We start from the raw sequence: 23,080 nt of genomic DNA, 5'->3' as shown, positions 1-23,080 counted from the left end.
CTCTCTACAGCTACCTTCTTTCCTTTCCAAACACAGGTCTGGAGGCCTCCCGATCCTGGCTTCGGTCACGCTCTCATCCCAGGCCTGAGACTTGGAGTCCTTGATGACCAGGACCCTGCCACCAAGCCTCCCAACTCCCGCTGCCGTCCCAGCCTAACGCAGCCAGTCGCTCTTCTTCACTGGTCACTCCTGCTACTCGATCACTCAGGGGGAGCGACCACTACTACGACTCCCAGTTGTTGGCCTAACACCCAGGCTTCCGTTCATCTGCCTGCAAGCATTCTCTCACTCGCTCACCCGCACCAGCTCTCTCTCTCTCTTCTCTCCTGCTCCTCGCTCTCCAGCAACCTCCGTCTTCTTTCCTTTCTTGTTCTTTTTTCATTCATCTTATTTTTCTTCCCCCTTAACTGTCTCGGGCTTCTCTTTATAATGGACGTGGCAGCTGTGGCAATCAACAGCTCCCGGGAACAATTACAGAGCGGACCGTCTCTCACTTAGGTGAGAAACGTCCACAGCACGAATCCACCCGGGAACCGCTTCAGCCACACTACCACGCCCCCTCGCTACGCCGCGAGCGCGGTGATTATTTATCTAAACCTGGCCTTTGCTGAGAGCTGTGGACCCGCTATACCACAATCTTCTTTATAACAAAAAACAGATTTTAGATATAGAACTTTAAATTGTATACCCTGTTACCAGCCCTACCAAACACATGCAGGATGTTACAAAAATTAACAAGAGAGTTTCTAAATTTAGAGCATTTGTGAGTCATAGGTGTGTGATGATATAGAAAAACATTACAGACAATAAATTTAATGATACCCTTCTTCAAAGTGTTTTACATTATTTTGCTTCATGAATAGAGCAGCAGAAAACTTTTTAAATATGCCCTTAATCCCAGCAAAATAGCAAAAAAGCCACAAAGTTCTGTGCACAGTAAATTTAATACTGCACAAGAAGGAAACATGAAACCTGTTGCTTAAGTTTTGTGAAGCAATCTCTTATAAATGGTTTGACCACAAAGCTAGCTGGTCAGTGCAACAGTCTTGCCAAGTGTCTTGTCAAAGTTAATTGTGATTAACCCATTCTAGTATCACTTTAATTTTAAGCTGTTTTGTTCTTTGTACTTTACTCAGTATTATGCCATAGGGCTATACCATTGTGACAGTGTAAATTGTGGCCATCGGGGGCGCACCAGCTCCCCAGACATCAGACACACACAGGCTCGGACATATGTCACAGCAAACAAGAGGATTTTATTACTTGGGAGGCCCTTCCAATAGGTGTTTCCCATCATAGCCACTGTTACAATAAAACACAGCAAATAGCACACAGCACTCTGCACCACTGACATCTTGGCCTTCTTCTCTCAGTCTCTCTTCGTTACTGCCTCCTCCACTCCCTCAGCAAGCTTTGTCCTCCTCCTTCCAACTCTGACTCCTGGAGTTGTGCCATGCAGCTCCTTCCTATGTTCAGAAGCTGTACCTCGGAAGCAATTCTGGGTGAGGTGAGAGCCTGACAAAGTAGGACTCCCCAGTCCCTGCAGCACCCCCTGGAGGCACCCACAGAACCCAACAGGGATGAGTCAAAGTAATCCATTTCCCATGATGCTGTCGGAATCTGTGCCACTGCAGCAACCTAGAGGGGCTTCCATCTACCCACTGTATATATATATATATATATATATATATATATATATATACGAGCTGTATATACCCGGCGTTGCCCGGGGCAGAAGTAACCTAATCGGTCAAACACTTACATATATACCAAAGAAAACCTAATCGGTCAAACAGTTACATATATAAAAAAACCGAACCTAATCGGACAAACAGCTTCATATATACAGAATCGAACCTAATCGGACAAACAGCTAATCTATATACATAAGCAAACCTAATTGGTCAAACAGTTACATAAATACAAAAGCAAACCTAATCGATCAAACAGCTTCATATATACAGAAGCGAACCTAATTGGTCAAAACAGTTATGCATGTGCAGAATGATTTTACAAACATTATGCGTGTTAACAATCATTAAAAAAGAAAAGATTGAGGAACTGTTCTTCTATATGTGATGAAGCCACTAATAAGACAGATTTTTTTCAGGACCCAGCTGTTTCATAACTAAACTACTGCCACCCCAAAGTAATGCCTAATAGTGGTTTTTGGGGTAGCTGTGGAATAAAAAGGGTGTTTTTTAGTCAGTAAGAATCTGACACTACCCTTCAGTACGGGCTGAAGGGTGCCTATGTTAAGGTTTTACATCCTTCCCGTATGGAAAAAAAAAACATAGTAAACTTTTTTTTCATCATTACAGATAATCTCAGTCAAATCGAGTACGCATTCTCAATTTATTTTATGTAATTTTTACTTTTTCACAAAGCCATCCCATGCCAATTTGTATGAATAAACTTTTGCTAGAGAGTTAGCAATAGTTTATTCATGCACATATTTTAATACGGATAATCTATCTCTAATCAAGGTTCTCATTTTCATTGTAATTAAAATAATAATAGATACTCATTTTTTTCTTCTGTTTTAGAAAAACCAATCTATGCCACCTACGTCTTCGTCAAGTCAGCTTCATCCAGCTTCATCACATATAGAAGAAGAGTTCCTCAATCTTTTCTTTTTAATGATTGTTAACACGCATAATCTTTGTAAAATTATTCTGCACATGCATAACTGTTTGACCAATTAGGTTCGCTTCTGTATATATGAAGCTGTTTCATCGATTAGGTTTGCTTTTGTATTTATGTAACTGTTTGACCAATTAGGTTTGCTTATGTATATAGATTAGCTGTTTGTCCGATTAGGTTCGCTTCTGTATATATGAGCTGTTTATCCGATTAGGTTCGCTTTTTTTATATATGTAACTGTTTGACCGATTAGGTTTACTTTGGTATATATGTAAGTGTTTGACCGATTAGGTTACTTCTGCCTCCGGGCAACGCCGGGTATATACAGCTCGTATATATATATATATATATAATGATATATATATATATATTATCAAAATACCCGCGCTTCGCAGCGGAGAAGTAGTGTGTTAAAGAGGTTATGAAAAAAAAAGGAAACATTTTAAAAATAACGTAACATGATTGTCAATGTAATTGTGTTGTCATTGTATACACACACACACATAAACATTTATATACATATACATATATATACATATCTACATATACACATGTACATATATATACACACACATACATAAACACACACATAAGAGTTACTGAGTGAAACGGGCTTTCATTGACAATCATGTTACGTTATTTTTAAAATGTTTCCTTTTTTTTTCATAACCTCTTTAACACACTACTTCTCCGCTGCGAAGCGCGGGTATTTTGCTAGTATATATATATATATATATATACATATACACACATACATGCAGTTTTAATAACACAGAAATCAATATAAACATTAACATCATTATCATATGAGAATATGAAGTAATATATAAGAAGCACATTTCATATAAATATAAATTATTAAACAGTAAAATCTTCTTCTGTAATTTGCTACCGTGGCAATTTGTGTGTCTGTCCAGGATTTTAAATGACCTGTAGCTCGCAAACCGTTGCACCTATACACTTGAAATGTGGTACACATATAGTACGTCACGTCTACTGTCCGCTTTATGGGTGATGATTGTTTTAGTCTTTTTATTGTCTTTATTTTATTTTATTGTACAATCAAGTCCTATCTGCGCACAGCAGGGCAGCCGTGGGCGGATGCGTATGGTGTATTCACTCGATGTTATCGTGCATTGCGCTGTCAGTGGTATTTTGAAAAAAGAATTTGAACAACATATAAGAAGCGTATAAATTATTAAACAGTAAAACATTAACATTTAAGAAGTAAAGTTAAATTAAGTACTACTGCTGTGCCTTTGGGTATACCTCATTTTTTGTTTGCCCATTACATGCTTAAATGTATACATTTTTTGGTGCACCTACCCGAGAACACGCGACATATAACCGAGCGTGGGAGAAGCATGGATTTTAAACACGCGTTGAGTTGATGTGCTGGTCTCCCTCGTGAAATAACTGGTAATGTTTGACTAAAATCTACAGCGAGTAAAACGACATTAGCTCCTATTTTTTTTTTTACGATCTCTGAGATGTTGCTTTTTTCGTTCAAGGCTTCATAAGCTCTTTTATGTTGTATGGTGTACTTATCCCAAACCATCATCTTTGAATGTTGCAAGACTTTCGCCTTGTATGTAGATCGGGGTAATTACATTCATTGCATTCCTAGTCTGAATCACAATGTGATTGTATGGGTGGTTACCTGGCACTGTAGGGTTGCCACCCGTCCTTTAAAATACGGAATCGTGCCGCGTTTGAGAATGAAATTGTGCGTCCCGTTTTGAATCAATACTGGACGGGATTTATCCCGTATTTTTTTTTATCATTTTTTTTTTAAAGCAGCGTCTCATGCAAATCATCCCACACGCATTTTATGAGATGCCTCCTTTCCTACTTTTGATTGGGTAATACTTGATGTCATCGTTAGTTTGATTGGTGTTTTTAACTGTCCAGTGAGTAGGGCGTGTCTTTCAACCGTAAGCAGATTTTTTGCACTGGTATCACTGACCTCGACGACGGCGACGTTATACGTCAAAAATAAATTACGATAAATGACGATTTAGCGATACTTTATTACGACGGCGGCTACATAGACACGATCAAATAAAAACAAAAAAATCAAATAATCATTCTACATTTTCAAAACGTCGAAAAAACGACGGAATGAAAAAAAGGCCCACCCGACGACCCACCCATTCCATTTTTATATATATAATATATATATATATATATATATATATATATATATATATATATATATATGTATATGTATATATTTATATATGTATATGTATATGTGTGTATATCTATGTATATGTGCAGCTGGAGATCCACTAAGGGAGAAAATGAATTACGTATCATAAAGTAGTTTTTATTCCTGAGCTTTTAGCCTCTGCCAGGAGCCGTCATCAGAGGGTAATGCTTAGACATACAAGAAGCAAAGGCAATATATAGCAAACTTAAGTGGTGTGGGGGGGGGGTGCTCTTAGGTCAGTGTGTGAGGGGGGTAATGAGGTGGGGGTTGGGAGGAGTATTGGTGTAAATTTTATTTATTATGAACATGTTCTTCTTAAGTTCGTATATGCTGGGTTTATGTCCAAATGTCTGTTAATGGCATTTTCGTTTGATAGCCAAGATTCAGCCAGCTCTCTGGCACTTTTAGTACTGGCCTTAAATCTTACTTGTGCATTGTCCCAGTTGAATATATGTCCGGTTGATTTTGTATGCGTATAGATCAGTGATCGTGAGCCCTTCCTTCTGATGGTGTTGCAATGTTCCTGTATACGTGTTGCGATTCTTTTTGATGTTTGTCCTATGTATACCGCTGGGCAAAAACTGCATGGAATGCTATAAACTGCATTTCGTGTTTCTGTTGTCGATTTCTTGTTTTTGACATTGAAAAGGGCTGTGCGCAGATTTTGTGAAGGCTTATGTGCTATACTGATACCTGATTTGGACAGGATGCGTGCCGCGGCTTCTGACACTCCGTGATGATAAGGAAGTGTGTGCCAGGTGAGATGGGGGGTCTGATTCGAGTCGATTGTTTGCTGAGTTCTCTGGCGTCTCCTGTGTAGGTATTGTTTAATAAATGTCTTTGAGTTTCCGTTGGAAGTGAAAAGACAGAAAAGATAGCGTCTCTCGTTCATTTTTGTCTCCTTCGTATTACAATGGGTGTGGACTCTTCTGAATAAAGTTTTAATGCAGCTTTGTTTATGAGATGCCGGGTGATTGCTGGAGAAGTGTAATATTTTGTCTGCATAGCATTCCTTACGGTAAACACTTGTGATCAGCGTGGCGTCATTACTCCTTTCAATGGAGATGTCCAGGAAGCTGATGCGTCAGTTTATTTGTTTTTCCATGGTGAATTGTATATATATATGTATGTATATATATGTGTGTGTGTATGTATGTATGTATATATATATATGTGTGTGTGTGTATATATATATATATATATATATATATATATATATATATATATATATATGTATGTGTATATATATATATATGTATGTATGTATGTATATATGTGTATATACAGTGCATCCGGAAAGTATTCACAGCGCATCACTTTTTCCACATTTTGTTATGATACAGCCTTATTCCAAAATGGATTAAATTCATTTTTTTCCTCTGAATTCTACACACAACACCCCATAATGTCAACATGAAAAAAGTTTACTTGAGGTTTTTGCAAATTTATTAAAAATAAAAAAACTGAGAAATCACATGTACATAAGTATTCACAGCCTTTGCTCAATACTATATCAATGCACCTTTAGCAGCAATTACAGCCTCAAGTCTTTTTGAATATGATGCCACAAGCTTGGCACACCTGTCCTTGACCAGTTTCGCCCATTCCTCTTTGCAGCACCTCTCAAGCTCCATCAGGTTGGATGGGAAGCGTCGGTGCACAGCCATTTTAAGATCTCTCCAGAAATGTTCAATTGGATTCAATTCTGGGCTCTGGCTGGTCCACTCAAGGACAGTCACAGAGTTGTCCTGAAGCCACTCCTTTGATATCTTGGCTGTGTGCTTAGGGTCGTTGTCCTGCTGAAAGATGAAACGTTGCACCAGTCTGAGGTCAAGAGCGCTCTGGAGCAGGTTTTCATCCAGGATGTCTCTGTACATTGCTGCAGTCATCTTTCCCTTTATCCTGACTAGTGTCCCAGTTCCTGCCGCTGAAAAACATCCCCACAGCATGATGCTGCCACCACCATGTTTCACTGTAGGGATGGTGCCAGGGTTCCTCCAAACGTGACGCCTGGCATTCACACCAAAGAGTTCAATCTTTGTCTCATCAGACCGGAGAATTTTCTTTCTCATGGTCTGAGAGTCCTTCAGGTGCCTTTTGGCAAACTCCAGGTGGGCTGCCATGTGCCTTTTACTAAGGAGTGGCTTCCGTCTGGCCACTCTACCATACCGGCCTGATTGGTGGATTGCTGCAGAGATGGTTGTCCTTCTGGAAGGTTCTCCTCTCTCCACAGAGAACCTCTGGAGCTCTGACAGAGTGACCATCGGGTTCTTGGTCACCTCCCTGACTAAGGCCCTTCTCCCCCGATCGCTCAGTTTAGATGGCCGGCCAGCTCTTGGAAGAGTCTTGGTGGTTTCGAACTTCTTCCACTTATGGATGATGGAGCCCACTGTGCTCATTGGGACCTTCAAAGCAGCAGAAATTTTTCTGTAACCACTTCCCCAGATTTGTGCCTTGAGACAATCCTGTCTTGGAGTTCTACAGACAGTTCCTTTGACTTCATGTTTGGTTTGTGCTCTGACATGAACTGTCAACTGTGGGACCTTATATAGACAGGTGTGTGCCTTTCCAAATCATGTCCAACCAACTGAATTTACCACAGGTGGACTCAAATTAAGCTGCATAAACATCTCAAGGATGATCAGAGGAAACAGGATGCACCTGACCTCAGCTTCATGGCAAAGGCTGTGAATACTTATGTACATGTGCTTTCTCAATTTTTTTATTTTTAATAAATTTGCAAAAATCTTAAGTAAACTTTTTTCACGTTGTCATTATGGGGTGTGGGGTGGCACAGTGGCGCAGTGGTAGTGCTGCTGCCTCGCAGTTAGGAGACCCGGGTTCGCTTCCCGGGTCCTCCCTGCATGGAGTTTGCATGTTCTCCCCGTGTTTGCGTGGGTTTCCTCCCACAGTCCAGAGACATGCAGGTTAGGTGGATTAGTGATTCTAAGTTGGCCCTAGTGTGTGCTTGGTGTGTGGGTGTGTTTGTGTGTGTGTCCTGCGGTGCGTTGGCACCCTGCCCGGGATTGGTTCCTGCCTTGTTCCCTGTGTTGGCTGGGATTGGCTCCAGCAGACCCCCGTGACCCTGTGTTTGGATTCAGCGGGTTGGAAAATGGATGGATGGATGGATTATGGGGTGTTGTGTATAGAATTCTGAGGAAAAAAAATGAATTTAATCCATTTTGGAATAAGGCTGTAACATAACAAAATGTGGAAAAAGTGATGCGCTGTGAATACTTTCCGGATGCACTGAATGAATGTATATGTATATGTTGTGAGATATAGCCGGCTATTCATCCCGGCCAGCACCCCCAGGCTGCCAGATGGAGCCCTCCTTGCAGCATGGAGATGCCCCGAATGCCAGCAGGGAATTATGGACAGTGGACTTTTAATGCACAGCCCTGCTGGATACCATGGGGGCCTCCAGGAGTTCCTGCAGGGAGGCCCAGGGACTACAGTAATCCCTTGCTATATTGCGCTTCGACTTTCGCGGCTTTACTCTATCGCGGATTTTATATGTAAGCATATCTAAATATATAACGCGGATTTTTCGCTGCTTCGCGGGTTTCTGCGGACAATGGGTCTTTTTACTTCTGGTACATGCTTCCTCAGTTGGTTTGCCCAGTTGATTTCATACAAGGGATGCTATTGGCAGATGACTGAGAAGCTACCTAATCAGAGCACACAGTTAAGTTCCTGTGTGCTGATTGGCTCAGCGACGGAGTGCTGCATTAACCAGGTAGTCTCATCTCACTCATTCAGCATTAACGTGCTCCTGCTACTGCTTCAGGGGCCGTGTCCAAGCGCCAACAGAAGATGCAAATGATTGCAGAAAAGGTAAAAGTTTTGGATATGTTGAAGGAAGGGAACAGCTACACCGCTGCAGGACACCATTACGGCATCAATGAGTCCATGATTCTTTTTATTTAAAAATGAGGAAAAGCATATAAGATCTACGGCCGCAGTGTCCTTTAACCAGGGCGCAAAACGAGTTACAGGTGGACGTGTTAAGGCAGTAGTCTGGATGGAATCTGCTTTAGGGATTTGGATTGAAGAGTGCTGGAAGAAGAACAACGGCGGTGCTACACAGTTGCCTGAAGAGGCTCCTTTAGAAGAGCTGTAACGCTCTCCTTTGTTGTGCAGTAAAGTTAAACTCATCGTTATCGGACAAGTCGTCGTGTCATTGTTGGTGAGTAACCATAATTAATTATCTACGTACAGTACTTATTACATGTACATAGTTTAGTGTCACTGTACACACATTTTACTGTATACAATTTTTCTTGCATTGTACGTATTTATCGCTGGTGGCCTGTCTGTCGTAATGGCTGTAACATATGTGATATCGGAGACGCTAGATATCTTTAAAATAGTATTTAGGTTTTACTGTATATAAACTGTGTTTACATACATAATTTCAACGAATCTTACCTAATATCTAAGAGAATACAAAGGGTTTATGCTGTATAATTGTGCGGGAAATGTTTATAATAGTGTGGGAGAGTTTATAAGGGCTTAAAATATATAAAAAGAACCATATGAACATATGGTTTCTACTTCGCGGATTTTCACCTTTCGCGGGGGGTTCTGGAACGCAACCCCCGCGATGGAGGAGGGATTACTGTATTATGTGCCCTATAACCCGGAAGTGCATCTTAGTCACAGCGACAGAGGGAATGACATACTTCCGGGATGAAAAGAAGAGCTTTTGATCTGACCCGGAAGTGCTAGGGTTCAGCAGCACTTCCGGGTCACGGACTATAAAAAGACTGTGGGAGATCCCAGACATTGAGCTGAGCTGGGTGGAAGAGTGGGAATGCGTTTGGGAGAGTGGAGGATTGATTATTGTAGTGATTATTGGTTATTTTTGAGTATTGTGGAGAGGAGGGTGCTTTGTGCATGTTATTGTTCAAATAAATGTTATATTTGGACATTTACCTGGTGTCTGGCATATAGTCTAAGGGTTCAAGGGAGCGAGAGCGCCCCCTATCTGTCACAATGTATATGTGTGTGTGTGTATATATATATATATATATATATATATATATATATATATATATATATATATATATATATATATATATATATATACACTAGACAAAGAGCCCGTTTTGACAACGTAAGATGAAACGGGCGCGAGTGGAATAGTAAGTAATAAGTATAAGCACCACAAGCCTGATATAGGTGTATTGAATGAATGCGTAATTAGGCCTGGAGCTGTAGTCGAAATCGCCTTTCAGGCCTCTAGAGCTTTAATCGAAGTCACCTTTCTCTTTGAATTTTTTGCGGCCGTAAATCCGCCGTCTGCCCCAATGTTGGTCGAAGTTGCCTTTCTCTTTGCATTTTTGCGGCCGTAAATCTGCCGCCTGCCGCGATGATGGTCGAAGTCGCCTTTCTCTTTGAATTTTTGAGGCCGTAAATCCGCCGCCTGCCGCGATGTTGGTCAAAGTTGCCTTTCTTTTTGAATTTTTGCGGCCGTAAATCCGCCGCCTGCCGCGATGTCGGTCTCGTAAGGTTTTTCGGGCAGCTGCGCAGAAGGTGACTGCGCATTCGGCTTCGGACATGCACAGAAGGCGACTGCGCATTCGGCTTCAGAGGGACCCTGCCGCGATGTTGGTCGAAGTCGCCTTTCTCTTTGAATTTTCGCGGCCGTAAATCCGCCGCCTGCCGCGATGTTGGTCGAAGTCGCCTTTCTCTTTGGATTTTCGCGGCCATAAATCCGCCGCCTGCCGCGATGTCGGTCTTGTAAGGTTTTTCGGCCAGCTGTGCAGAAGGCGACTGCGCATTCGGCTTCGGACGTGAGTGAGTGAGTGAGTGAGTGAGGAGAGTGGCAAATTAAATATAAGATATATATATATATATGTCAACATTTTCTATATAATGGCTGTATTCCAAAATTTCAAAAAATCCTCAGTATCTGTTTTCGTTGTAATGCCTGGAGAAAGAAAATTCAATTTTTGTATAGTTTGATTGAGTCACTTGTGCAACTATCTAAACTTTTATACTGTATATGATGGAATCTTAGATGCATACAGTAACCTATAGTAATCTGTAGGTGTTATTATTCTTTGTTTGTAAAGTTTTGATTTTTTTTTTTAGTACTGTATATTATAAGAAGTCAGTGATTTTGATTATGAGTCTAAATTAACTGTATTTTCTCCTGGTAGTGCTAAGCGTACTCCTGTGGCCTTTGGTTGTGTATCATGAGCTAATTCAGAAGATGTATACAGCTCTTGAGCCTGTGCTTATGAAGTTAGACTACAGTATGAAGGGTGGTGCACAGCATCGCAAACACGAGAAAAAAAGTAAGACTTTTCAGTATATAAAAATTCCACAAAGTAGCAAAGAGAGTACCTGTACCTATGTCAGTGCCGTGTGATTGCTTTTTTAGCCCTAGATTTGTTAATATTGTACAGAAAGGGCTTTTCCAAATGTTTGTAAATACCAAAAAGGTTTACAAAGTTATGCTTGTAATAAATTATGTAAATAATTATTAGATATACAGTACTATAAAATATTTTGCTTCATTGTATTTATTTTAACATAATTGTCTGTTGCTGTTTTTTTCCAAATTATACTAAACGTAGTGACAAATTAAAGATGTTTTATTATATTTTCATTCTAATAGTTGGTAACAATTGTTTCTCCAGTATTGTGTTTGTATTTAATATATTACATAAACTACTATACAAGCAATTCATGGAAAGAAAATTACTGTCCTAGTAAGTTTTAGTATTTGGCTGCACAGTAGTATGTCACAGCTGCACACTGTTGGTTCCCAAGTCAAAATCCAAGATGGAAATTTTTTATATGTTTTAATGGAGTTTGCAATTTCTCACAAAGATCTCAGGCATGGTTTCCCAATTCAGTCAAATTCACAGGTGAAGTTACTGTATATTATCTTGACATGTTTTTCAACTGTATGTGGATGCGTTAAAAGATATGCTAGAGGCTAAAGACCATTCACAGTCTTACTAGATATACCATAAATACAAAAATATTAATGGATAGTGGCAGCATATTTTCATTGCATTTACAGCAGTAGAACAAAAACAGTGTTTAAAGTACCATTTTTTGCCAAACTGTTTAATTTGCTTTCCCAAATTACATGCTTCTATTCTGGTCTTTTTTTTTTTTTTTACCTGCAGAAATAAAAAAAGAGCCTGAAGGAGAAGACGAACCAATGGCCGAAACAGAAAGTGACAGTGAAGAAGAGTTGTCCTGTTTCTCACCAACTGTTAGTTTTGTCATTTGAAATTATTATTTTCTTAATTTCCTGTATTTGAAAGATAAACAAATGTCACAATTTTGTAATATTTTCTAGGACACCTGCATTGGTAGCCATGACAAACCAAAAAAAAATCCCCTTTCTATAAATACTATATCTCCTTGTTTTTCTTACATATATAGTATGAAAGAAAGAAAGAAAGGAAGAAAGAACTTTTTTGTCCCTAGGTGCTCTTTACAGAATCTCTTTAAATGAATAAAAACATAAATATGTGGATAAGTAAGTAAGTAAGTAAGTAAATAAATATACACACACAACTTGGTCTGAACACACACCTGAATGACTATAAAGCAAGAATATTCAAACGAAAGAAAAATTCTGACTTGGCTGTGACAGTCATAATGAGGCATTATGCAGATGTATTGCTGTTGGGATAAAGGAACCCCAGTAGCATTTCTTGACACACTTCTACTGAATAATTTGTTAGCTAAAAGTCCTCAGTAGTAGTGTGTCAGAGAAAGGATGTGCAGTATTGTTTATAATGATACTCAGTTTTGTTTTAACCAGAGGTGGGTAGTAACGAGTTACACTTACTCTGTTACATTTACTTGAGTAACTTTTTTTAAAAACTTCTATGAGTAGTTTTACTGCACCATACCTTTTACTTTTACTTGAGTACATTTGTGAAGAAGAAACGCTACTCTTACTCCACTACATTGGGCAACACTCGACTCGTTACTTTTCTCCATTTACACATTTATATACGCTATATTTTAGTCGGAGAGAAGTCACCAGTGGATCTACTGAATGACTGTTTCACCAATCAGACGCAGCAACAATAATCACATGACTCCATTTCACCAAACAGACGTAGCAACAGTAATCACATGACTCCGTTTCACTAATCAGACGTAGCCATGCAGTCACATGACCACAGACAAACTTCCTGTGTCTGCAGCCTACGAGAGACTTTTTAGTTATACAGGGCTCCTGATCACTGCTAAACAGTCACAGGTTCACTGCAGGAACCTTGAGAGCCAACGTCTGCTGAGTGAAGCATCACTTCACTGAATGAAGAACAAGCACGTTTTAACCAAACATGCACAGACACAGACAGTCATGGTAAAGTGAGACTTCTTGTATGTGCACAAGTTGCCTTGTTCTAATGTTATTTCCTATCAGCTGTGCTATTTGGAGGGCAAGTGAATATGCAGTATTATACTGTCAGTGTACAGTATATCTTGTCACTGTAAGTATTTTGCACTGTTCAAACATACATGTTACCTACTGTAGGTGTTGGCTTCAAAAGCTTTGTTGTGAAAAACTGAGATTTGGAACTTTGTGTTATTTGTGCATCTTTATTTTGTAAAGATGTTATTTATTTTTACTCATTTTTTATTTTGTTATTTGGAAATAGCAGAATTTGCACATTTTTTATATTTTTGTCTGTCTTATTACATTTCTAAAAAAAATAAATAATTTATTATGATCAAACAGTTACTCAGTACTTGAATAGTCTTTTCACCAAAAACTTTTTTACTCTTGAGTAATTTTTTGGATTACTACTTTTTACTTCAACTTGAGTAAAATCATTTCACTTACTTGAGTACAATTTTTGGCTACTCTACCCACCTCTGGTTTTAACTCCTTCCTTTGCTACTACCTCAAGGAGTTCCAGAGTGCATCCAATAATCTACACTATATGTTGACAGCATCCATACATACAGTGGTGTGAAAAACTATTTGCCCCCTTCCTGATTTCTTATTCTTTTGCATGTTTGTCACACAAAATGTTTCTGATCATCAAACACATTTAACCATTAGTCAAATATAACACAAGTAAACACAAAATGCAGTTTGTAAATGGTGGTTTTTATTATTTAGGGAGAAAAAAAAATCCAAACCTACATGGCCCTGTGTGAAAAAGTAATTGCCCCCCTGAACCTAATAACTGGTTGGGCCACCCTTAGCAGCAATAACTGCAATCAAGCGTTTGCGATAACTTGCAATGAATCTTTTACAGCGCTCTGGAGGAATTTTGGCCCACTCATCTTTGCAAAATTGTTGTAATTCAGCTTTATTTAAGGGTTTTCTAGCATGAACCGCCTTTTTAAGGTCATGCCATAGCATCTCAATTGGATTCAGGTCAGGACTTTGACTAGGCCACTCCAAAGTCTTCATTTTGTTTTTCTTCAGCCATTCAGAGGTGGATTTGCTGGTGTGTTTTGGGTCATTGTCCTGTTGCAGCACCCAAGATCGCTTCAGCTTGAGTTGACGAACAGATGGCCGGACATTCTCCTTCAGGATTTTTTGGTAGACAGTAGAATTCATGGTTCCATCTATCACAGCAAGCCTTCCAGGTCCTGAAGCAGCAAAACAACCCCAGACCATCACACTACCACCACCATATTTTACTGTTGGTATGATGTTCTTTTTCTGAAATGCTGTGTTCCTTTTACGCCAGATGTAACGGGACATTTGCCTTCCAAAAAGTTCAACTTTTGACTCATCAGTCCACAAGGTATTTTCCCAAAAGTCTTGGCAATCATTGAGATGTTTCTTAGCAAAATTGAGACGAGCCCTAATGTTCTTTTTGCTTAACAGTGGTTTGCGTCTTGGAAATCTGCCATGCAGGCCGTTTTTGCCCAGTCTCTTTCTTATGGTGGAGTCGTGAACACTGACCTTAATTGAGGCAAGTGAGGCCTGCAGTTCTTTAGACGTTGTCCTGGGGTCTTTTGTGACCTCTCGGATGAGTCGTCTCTGCGCTCTTGGGGTAATTTTGGTCGGCCGGCCACTCCTGGGAAGGTTCACCACTGTTCCATGTTTTTGCCATTTGTGGATAATGGCTCTCACTGTGGTTCGCTGGAGTCCAAAGCTTTAGAAATGGCTTTATAACCTTTACCAGACTGATAGATCTCAATTACTTCTGTTCTCATTTGTTCCTGAATTTCTTTGGATCTTGGCATGATGTCTAGCTTTTGAGGTGCTTTTTGGTCTACTTCTCTGTGTCAGGCAGCTCCTATTTAAGTGATTTCTTGATTGAAACAGGTGTGGCAGTAATCAGGCCTGGGGGTGGCTACGGAAATTGAACTCAGGTGTGATACACCACAGTTAGGTTATTTTTTAACAAGGGGGGCAATTACTTTTTCACACAGGGCCATGTAGGTTTGGATTTTTTTTTCTCCCTAAATAATAAACACCATCATTTAAAAACTGCATTTTGTGTTTACTTGTGTTATATTTGACTAATGGTTAAATGTGTTTGATGATCAGAAACATTTTGTGTGACAAACATGCAAAAGAATAAGAAATCAGGAAGGGGGCAAATAGTTTTTCACACCACTGTATATGATATTTAAAATATAGGTATTTGATTCTTGTCGTGTATTATTTCTGTTTAGTGATGCAGCCTAACCAATTTGAAACCCTAGGGCATTCCCTATTGCTCATGAATTCCACAAGCACATTTCCTAATATTTTTTCATGGTTCTCATCAGGTTTGTCATGGATCCATTTTTATGTTCCATTTAGCAATTTACTACCAATAACACAGTCACAGCTCTTTATCAAATTTCAAATAGCTTTTGTTTTCTTTAGGTGGATGTGAAAACAACTGCTTTGGCCTTAGCCATTACTGATTCAGAATTATCTGATGAAGAAGCTTCTATTCTTGAAAGTGGAGGATTTTCAGTGTCTAGAGCAACTACTCCACAGCTTACTGATGTGTCTGAAGGTATTGAATTATTTTTTCTTTCTTACAGCTAACGAAAAACCTTGGGACTTGACATAAAAAAATGAAGAGATGATTTTTTATTTTTAGTTCTTGTGACATGATTTAGTTTATTGTATCTACATCTATAAATGTTATATATATATATTTCGCATTTATCTTCAGATGTAATTACTGGAGTTGCTTAATCATATTGCCTATGACTTTTCATCGTTGTTCCATATTTCATATTGTACTACGAAAGGACCACAGTATCAACTCATTCTGGTAGCACACAACCAAAATTAAACAGGCATCTGTGCTGGCTGCAGAGTTCAACAGCCCTTTCCTCCATGTGAACAGTCCAGAACACGTGCCTTAATTCTCTCCTTGCAGCTTCCAGTGTTTTTCAGTTTGTGGGCAATTTATGCTTGAAAACTCATTAGGGGTTAACTCTCTCAGGCATAAGAGCTCACCTCTGCAACCTGCTATAATTACAATACATCAGAGAAGTTTGATTTTGTCATAGAAAGTTGCAGGGAGTTGTATTGTGGGGTGTATGATCACTATGTTCATTTATTATCTGTTTAACCTTTGGCAATGTCATGTCCTTTTCTAACCCACTTAATCTAGACTAGGATCAAGTGGTTGTAGGCTGTCCCAGATACCATAGGATGCAAATAACAAACTTTGGACAGCGCAAACACACTCACAACCACACCCACACACTAAACCCACACTGCCGCCAGATTAGCATTGGAATTTCAGCTAACCTGCAATTTGGACAATGGGAGGAAACCAGAGAACCCAGTGGAAACCCACTCAGTCACAGGGAGAACATGCAGACTGGTCCCTTACTGTAAGGCAGCAGTGCTACCACTGCATCACCATGAAATGCTTATGATTAATTAAAATGAGCAACAAGATGCCCACCAAGGGACACCAAGGTAAAGGTAGCTTGAGTGAGGGATCTTTGTATAACCTGTCAGATACAGCTGGACCAATAACTCAGTACATTAGCTAACTTTGTTCTAATTATTAAGTTAGAATAATAGTTCCCTGAATAAAAGTGTGTGTACTTATGGTTCTGGTGTAAGTGATGCTTTGTTCCTTTCCAGGTGAGCTTTCTCAAGACATATGGGAAGGATCATTAGCATAGTTTCCTTGTTACGAGCTTGTGGTGCAGGTGGTGCTGCAGTTTCTTTTGAGGTTTAAACTCACTGTTTTGGTTCTATTGTTGCTAGCAATGCATATCTTCTGACAAACGGTTGATCAGTCACTTGCCGATTCCACCAACACAAATCTCTCTCTCTCCCTCTCTCTCTCTCTGTGTCTCTCTCCCCCTCTCCTTCCCTCTCTCTCCCTCTCTCTGACTAATGGCAAACGCAGACATGTCTTTTACCCTCTCAATCCAGCACAATTGCAATTTACAGTACAGGGATTGCTCCAACTTCTGTTATGGTCACAACCTGTAAGAACTGGGTCTTTACTGTACAGTAGAAGCTATGGAGAGGATGTTTGATATAAGCTTCATAAGAGAAGAGCCATGAGTTTGGAAGTGTTTGTTTTTAAAGGAAGAAACAGGGGCCATTAGTGCATAGCTCTGTTCCTCAAGGTTGTCGTTCCTTGAGTTATTGGTCTTTTTTCAAACTTGGGTGTTCAGCTTGTGACTCTGAGAGATATCCCTGCAATGTTTGACGCTATGGTATCGATCATTTTATCAGATAAGTCACAAATGCTGCACTGAAAATGAAGCAGATATTAAAATTGTTTGGGAGGGGCTTGCTAAGCCAGGACTTGTGTTCCAGCCTGGCAAAATGAATAATGTTGAGTCTGCTCTATAGAGTTTTAAAGGCTACAACTGAGTTGCTGGTAACATACATATACTGCAGTTGTCTGTTACTTACGTTGATTTTCTAAAACTTTTATAAATGAAGGCTGTGATTGAAAAATCATAGAAATAATTGTGTAGAGTGACACCTACCTTTAGGTGGATTCCTAATCTTTGTCTGTAGGTCTCCATTAACTCTTTTGAAAATGTTTTTTTTTTTTAGAACTTTTTTTTCAGATCAGCTTTTTGTGGAAAATCTCAACATACTTTTTTTATTACTTAAATTCTGGAAAACTCACAACCAACATTACATGAACACTTTATAACCATGATCATTTTGATGCATATGATACAGTTCATTGCAACCAATTGCATGCATTGCTGAGTTTAAGTCAGGTTTCAGTATGTGCTACACTGCTGGTGCTGTTTTAAATTAATGGTTGAGATGAAAATTGACACTGACTTGAAGATAAGCTATAAGGAAAATTAATGACATTTAAATTTATATTATGGTCTTTGCTGCCACCTAGAGGATAAAACTAAATAATACATTCTAGGTAAAGTTTCTTGACTTTTACTTCTTATACATTGATTGAGAACGTTCAGAAAATGGATGGATTGATATTCTGAATTTAAAGTGACCATAGAATTATTAGCTGCTTTTTGGTTACAGTGTAAAAGTAGGCATTCCTGCAACTCCTATACTGATTAGTGGTATATGCACATGGTCCCTCTTTGGATGTGTTTGTTGACATTCTATAACACAATGTTATTGCCGAGAATTTCTTCCATTAATTTTAGACTTTAAAGTTTTCCTTTATTCAGATATCTAGGTTAAAAAATAAATGTATTTTTTCCTTTTTATGCATAGATCTTGATCAGCAGAGCATAAATAGTGAACCTGAAGAAACATTTTCAAAAGACTTGCCAGAGTTCCCCTCAATGGATGAGTATGTGTCAAATGAGCAAGGCTGTGTCCAGACAGTTTGTGGAAAGGAGGAGGAGGAAGACAGAACAGATGGAGGAATTGGGGTTCCTCTGCATCCTCATATTGATGAACCAAGTGACTCAGAGTCAACTGTTGCTAGCTTTCTTGTTCAGAGACTGGCTTCCCCGCTTCATTTTGTTAATACACATTTCAATGGACATAGTAGGCCTGTTGAAGGTGAATATCAGCAAGTAGGATCAACAGGTCTTGGTCTAACTCTTGAAGCACTAAGCGAGGAAATTGTTAGTAATGCAATTTCTGCTGTGGTCCAGAACACATTGTCAGCTCTACTTCGTTCGTCTGAAGATAGTGAAGGACCCTCTATAGCAGAGTTTTTGCCCCAGGAGTCCCAGGAGAATCTCCTTTCTCATATGTCAGAGACTGAGTTAAAGAGGGAGAAAGAAGCAACATCCATTGAGGAAGAGGACTTTGAGCTTCTAGACCAGAAGGAGCTGGAGCAAATGGACACAGAGCTTGAATTGTATGTGCACAACAATCCAGCAGAACAGGAACTTTCCTTTGATAACAATGCACTTGACCAAGTGTCTAAAGGCAAAGAGTGTTAGCTAACTAGAAAACACTATAAACTGAAGCGCTTAGATTTTTATTTAAATAAATGTGTGTGTGTATGTTTGTATATATATATATATATATATGTATACATATATACTATATATATATATATATATATATATATATAATATATTGTGTGTGTGTGTATATATATATATTATATATTTACACACACACCATATATATATGCTGTATACATATGCTGTGTATATATATATATATATATATATATATATATATAAATAATAAAGGAGGGGGTAGTATGTCAGAAATGCATTTAAATTTAAAGTCACTCCTTGCTTTATCTTTTTAATTACTGGTTATGATTTTGTTTTTGTAATTGAAGGTACGTTTATAAGAATTCTGGATTCTTTTCACTGACTGAGCAGGGATTAGAGTGCAATTATTACCCCTTAAATTGTTAACGTGAATGTATTCATTCAAAAAATTAGGTCAGATTTTCACTGTATTTATTGCTACAATGTCTTATGTGCTTTACAGTTTAGAATTTCATTAATTTTAATTAAATCAATGGGCATATGGCACAATGTTTAGTGTGTGTGTGTGTGTGTGTGTGTGTGTGTGTGTATATATGTATATATATATATATATATATATATATATATATATATATATATATATATATATATATATATATAAACACACACACTCTTACTATATATACAGTATACACTCAACCTTTCATTCATTACAAAAAATATCTGGACAAGCCGATGATTACAGTTTATATCTAGTTAATATATACGTACCCACAGAGATGCATTTTGCACTCTGAATATACTTTTAAGTATACCTGTTTATGTGAATGGGGTTTTGTTTTACTGCTGTTAGAAAGAACATTATATAATAATTATATGAATCCAACTATGTACTGAAACAGTTATATATCATACAGAGGGTGTCCATGTCAAATCTTTGTAAATATTTTTACAAATTCTAAATGCTTACCTCAAGGCCAAAAAGGTGAGGAGTTTTGACAAAATTGTTATATATGCAGGTGTTATTGAAACTGTTTTGTGGAAAAAAAAGCAGTGGATCAGAAATGGATACTTGGACACTCCATTTTGATATCCATTAAAGCTAAATGCACAAAGTGTTCTGTGTATTGTTAGGTTTTGAGTAAAACCCTCATTTTGACAGCAAGGCATTACAGTTGGCATATAGTATATACAGATGTATTTTACGCAATTTTTGTGTAGTGATATTGAAATTAAAGAATACGGACAGGTCCATTGGCACTGTAACTTTTAGCAGCTTAGCTATGATAATACAGACATTGGTGAGGTTATAACGTTCTAGCATTATATTTGAATCAACCATTGATCACCATTAGTGGTATACATAAAGCTTTGTGCTGACTAATATACGTATCTGACAGCAATAAGTCCTCCATGCATTCAACTTAAATTGTAAAAATGTCACTGACAATACTTGTTTTTGCTTGTCTAAATATAATGATTTAGCATGACAAATTTTCTGTTAATTTATTTTGCTGATGATTGCAACACTTTATATTTTCTGCTAAGCTATACATCCAGACAACTTGTAAAATTCTATTTTCCCTTTATTTGTTTTTAAATTGTTTACCTCAATATAACTGATATGCTGTAAGAAATGTTTTGAATCTGCTCTTTGAAAATTATATGTGCTACATCAAATGGCCAATGGTACATGCAGCGTCTGTATGGACATTTAGTTCAGTGTGAGGTGTAAAAACAAATACCATGAAATAGTTAATGGATTAGGTCTATGCAGACTCATCTTGTATACAGCTAAATTTTAAACTGGTTTATTTTATAAGCTATATATCACTAATTGGCGTGCAAGCAGCACCATAAGAGAAATCATTCAAAGCACTAATAGAAAAGCTGCAGAATAAGAGGTTCCTTTCAAAGCACTGAGACAATAACTTGGGTATGCAAGCAGTGTGTATGCAAAAAAACAACCCTCTCATGGCAATGACAGTGGTTTTACTAGTGAAGTAAAACCACCCATTGCCTTATTCAGGTTTAAGAGCACATGTTTTTCACTGTATTTACACTTTCTTTATCATTTCAGTTTATTTGCACATATATATAGATAGTTAGATAGCTGGAAATCCACAAAGGGAGCAAATGAATCACATATCTTAAAATAGTTTTTTTTTTCCTAAGCTTTCGATTCCTACCAGGAATCATCATCATCAGAGGAAAATGATTGGACTTGCAGAAACCCAAAACATTTGGACATGAACCCAGCATATGCAGGCATGAAAAGAAGAACATGAAAATAATAAATAAGACTTCATGACCAACATCCTGTGATCCCCACCTCATCAATCCCCATCCCATCCATGAGTTCCACCAAGATACCCTTTCCACCTTTCATTTTAATCCTTTTATTGCTGTCTCCACCATAGCGTTGCTCTGTTTCTAGTTAGTGCTTGTCCATTTTAAGCTTGTTTATTCCTGTCGTATAAAGTCTTTTGATTTATTTATCCTTTTTTGGATAAAGTAGTAGTACTCTGTTCATGTCATTAAAATGCCTGCAGAGTTTTGTGATCTTTTCTGGGTGCATGTATTAGGTTTTTTTCTTTCATAACCTGTGTAATAATTACTTATCTTTTAAATTCATAAGGTACTTCTGTGAAGATTCCACTCAGTCTTGTTTGTTTTCTTTACTTCCACTATCTTTGTCCTTTTTTATTTCAGATGTACCCATTCAGATTTGTTTCTTGTATCTAAAACACTGGATTGTTGTGTGCCATCCTACATGTCACTTTTCTTATAGCAGTGGTAACAATTTTTTACTTTTATTAGTCATATTTAAATTAATTAGATATACAGCAAACAAAATTCAATTAATACCGATTTTGTGCTATATTTATGTTGTATGCCAAGTCGATATCAGCACTTGTCCCCTACGCAATTTGTAGAACTGTGTGAACAAAAAGACCAGTATACTTTAATCCCTCCTATATGTTGAGACATTAAAAAAGTTTGTCCAGTTTATTTTATTACGTAATGAATTCTTGCCAAATTCGAAAAAAGGTCCTGGCCGTTGCTTACAGAGAAAATTTGATCATTTCTAATATTAAGTAAAATAGGGCATTTTCTTAGAAAGCAGAATATTACTATTCAAATTGAGTAAAATGTCAAGCATGCAGTGAGATGTCAAAATTGATTTTATGACAGTGTTGTCACATCTGGTGTTAGTCCAAATTATCTGGATTACTTGTTAAATCTGGCTAATAAGCAAATGTTAAGTATAAAAATTTTCACAAAGTACGAAAACACTTTTCAATAAAGAACATATAGTGTAAGTGACATTTTTAATCTTGGTTTAAATTCTGATAAGCAGCTCAGTCAGTTGCACCTTAAGAGAAAGATTGGCTTCTTTACTGTCTGCTCGGAAATTCCTTCCACTGTGGAAGTCCCTGTGTCATAGATGGGCTTAGGCTGGCTTGGACAAACAAAATGATTTAATCACAGAGAAAACAATTCACTGTACACATTTTGTCTTGGGATTGTTTAGTGTGTAAATATACCTCCTAGCTGGACATGTATACTGAAATGTGGTCCTTAGTAATTGGCCGTTTGTGTTTCATGTCTTTATAAGTACAGTATGGTATTCGCAGCTAGGATGTAATCTTTTCTAGAGCCTTGGATCGTAAAAAAATCCATAAAATATGCTCATGTTTATATGAAAGAATAAACCTCACATGATTAAAACTAAATGTTTTTTTTATTTTATATGAATATATTAAAATACTTTTGTTAGTTTGTAATTCATTTGGGTTTCATAGTCCCCGTATATTTGACAAAATGCTTTTTAATTAAACATTCAGCTGTTTTGCATGATGATATGTGCAGTTTATAAAATGTTAATGTGGGTCA

The 23,080-nt window shown here is 38.0% G+C and overlaps 1 protein-coding gene across 1 annotated transcript in view; it reads left to right on the top strand.

Annotated features, from left to right (window-relative positions):
* retreg2 (reticulophagy regulator family member 2) overlaps window positions 1–19,215 on the top strand; it is a 51,501-nt gene extending 32,286 nt beyond the window's left edge. Inside the window, exons 6-9 of the mRNA XM_028807278.2 lie at window positions 11,023–11,160; window positions 12,004–12,092; window positions 15,681–15,816; window positions 18,495–19,215. Of these exons, the coding sequence (XP_028663111.1) occupies window positions 11,023–11,160; window positions 12,004–12,092; window positions 15,681–15,816; window positions 18,495–19,177 (1,046 nt within the window). The 3' untranslated portion in view covers window positions 19,178–19,215. The remainder of the gene's footprint in view (window positions 1–11,022; window positions 11,161–12,003; window positions 12,093–15,680; window positions 15,817–18,494) is intronic.
* The last annotated feature ends 3,865 nt before the right edge of the window (window positions 19,216–23,080 follow it).

The sequence above is a fragment of the Erpetoichthys calabaricus genome, chromosome 8, assembly GCF_900747795.2.
Source record: "Erpetoichthys calabaricus chromosome 8, fErpCal1.3, whole genome shotgun sequence".
Lineage (NCBI taxonomy): Eukaryota > Metazoa > Chordata > Cladistia > Polypteriformes > Polypteridae > Erpetoichthys > Erpetoichthys calabaricus.
This window is presented reverse-complemented; position numbering and strand designations above follow the sequence as displayed.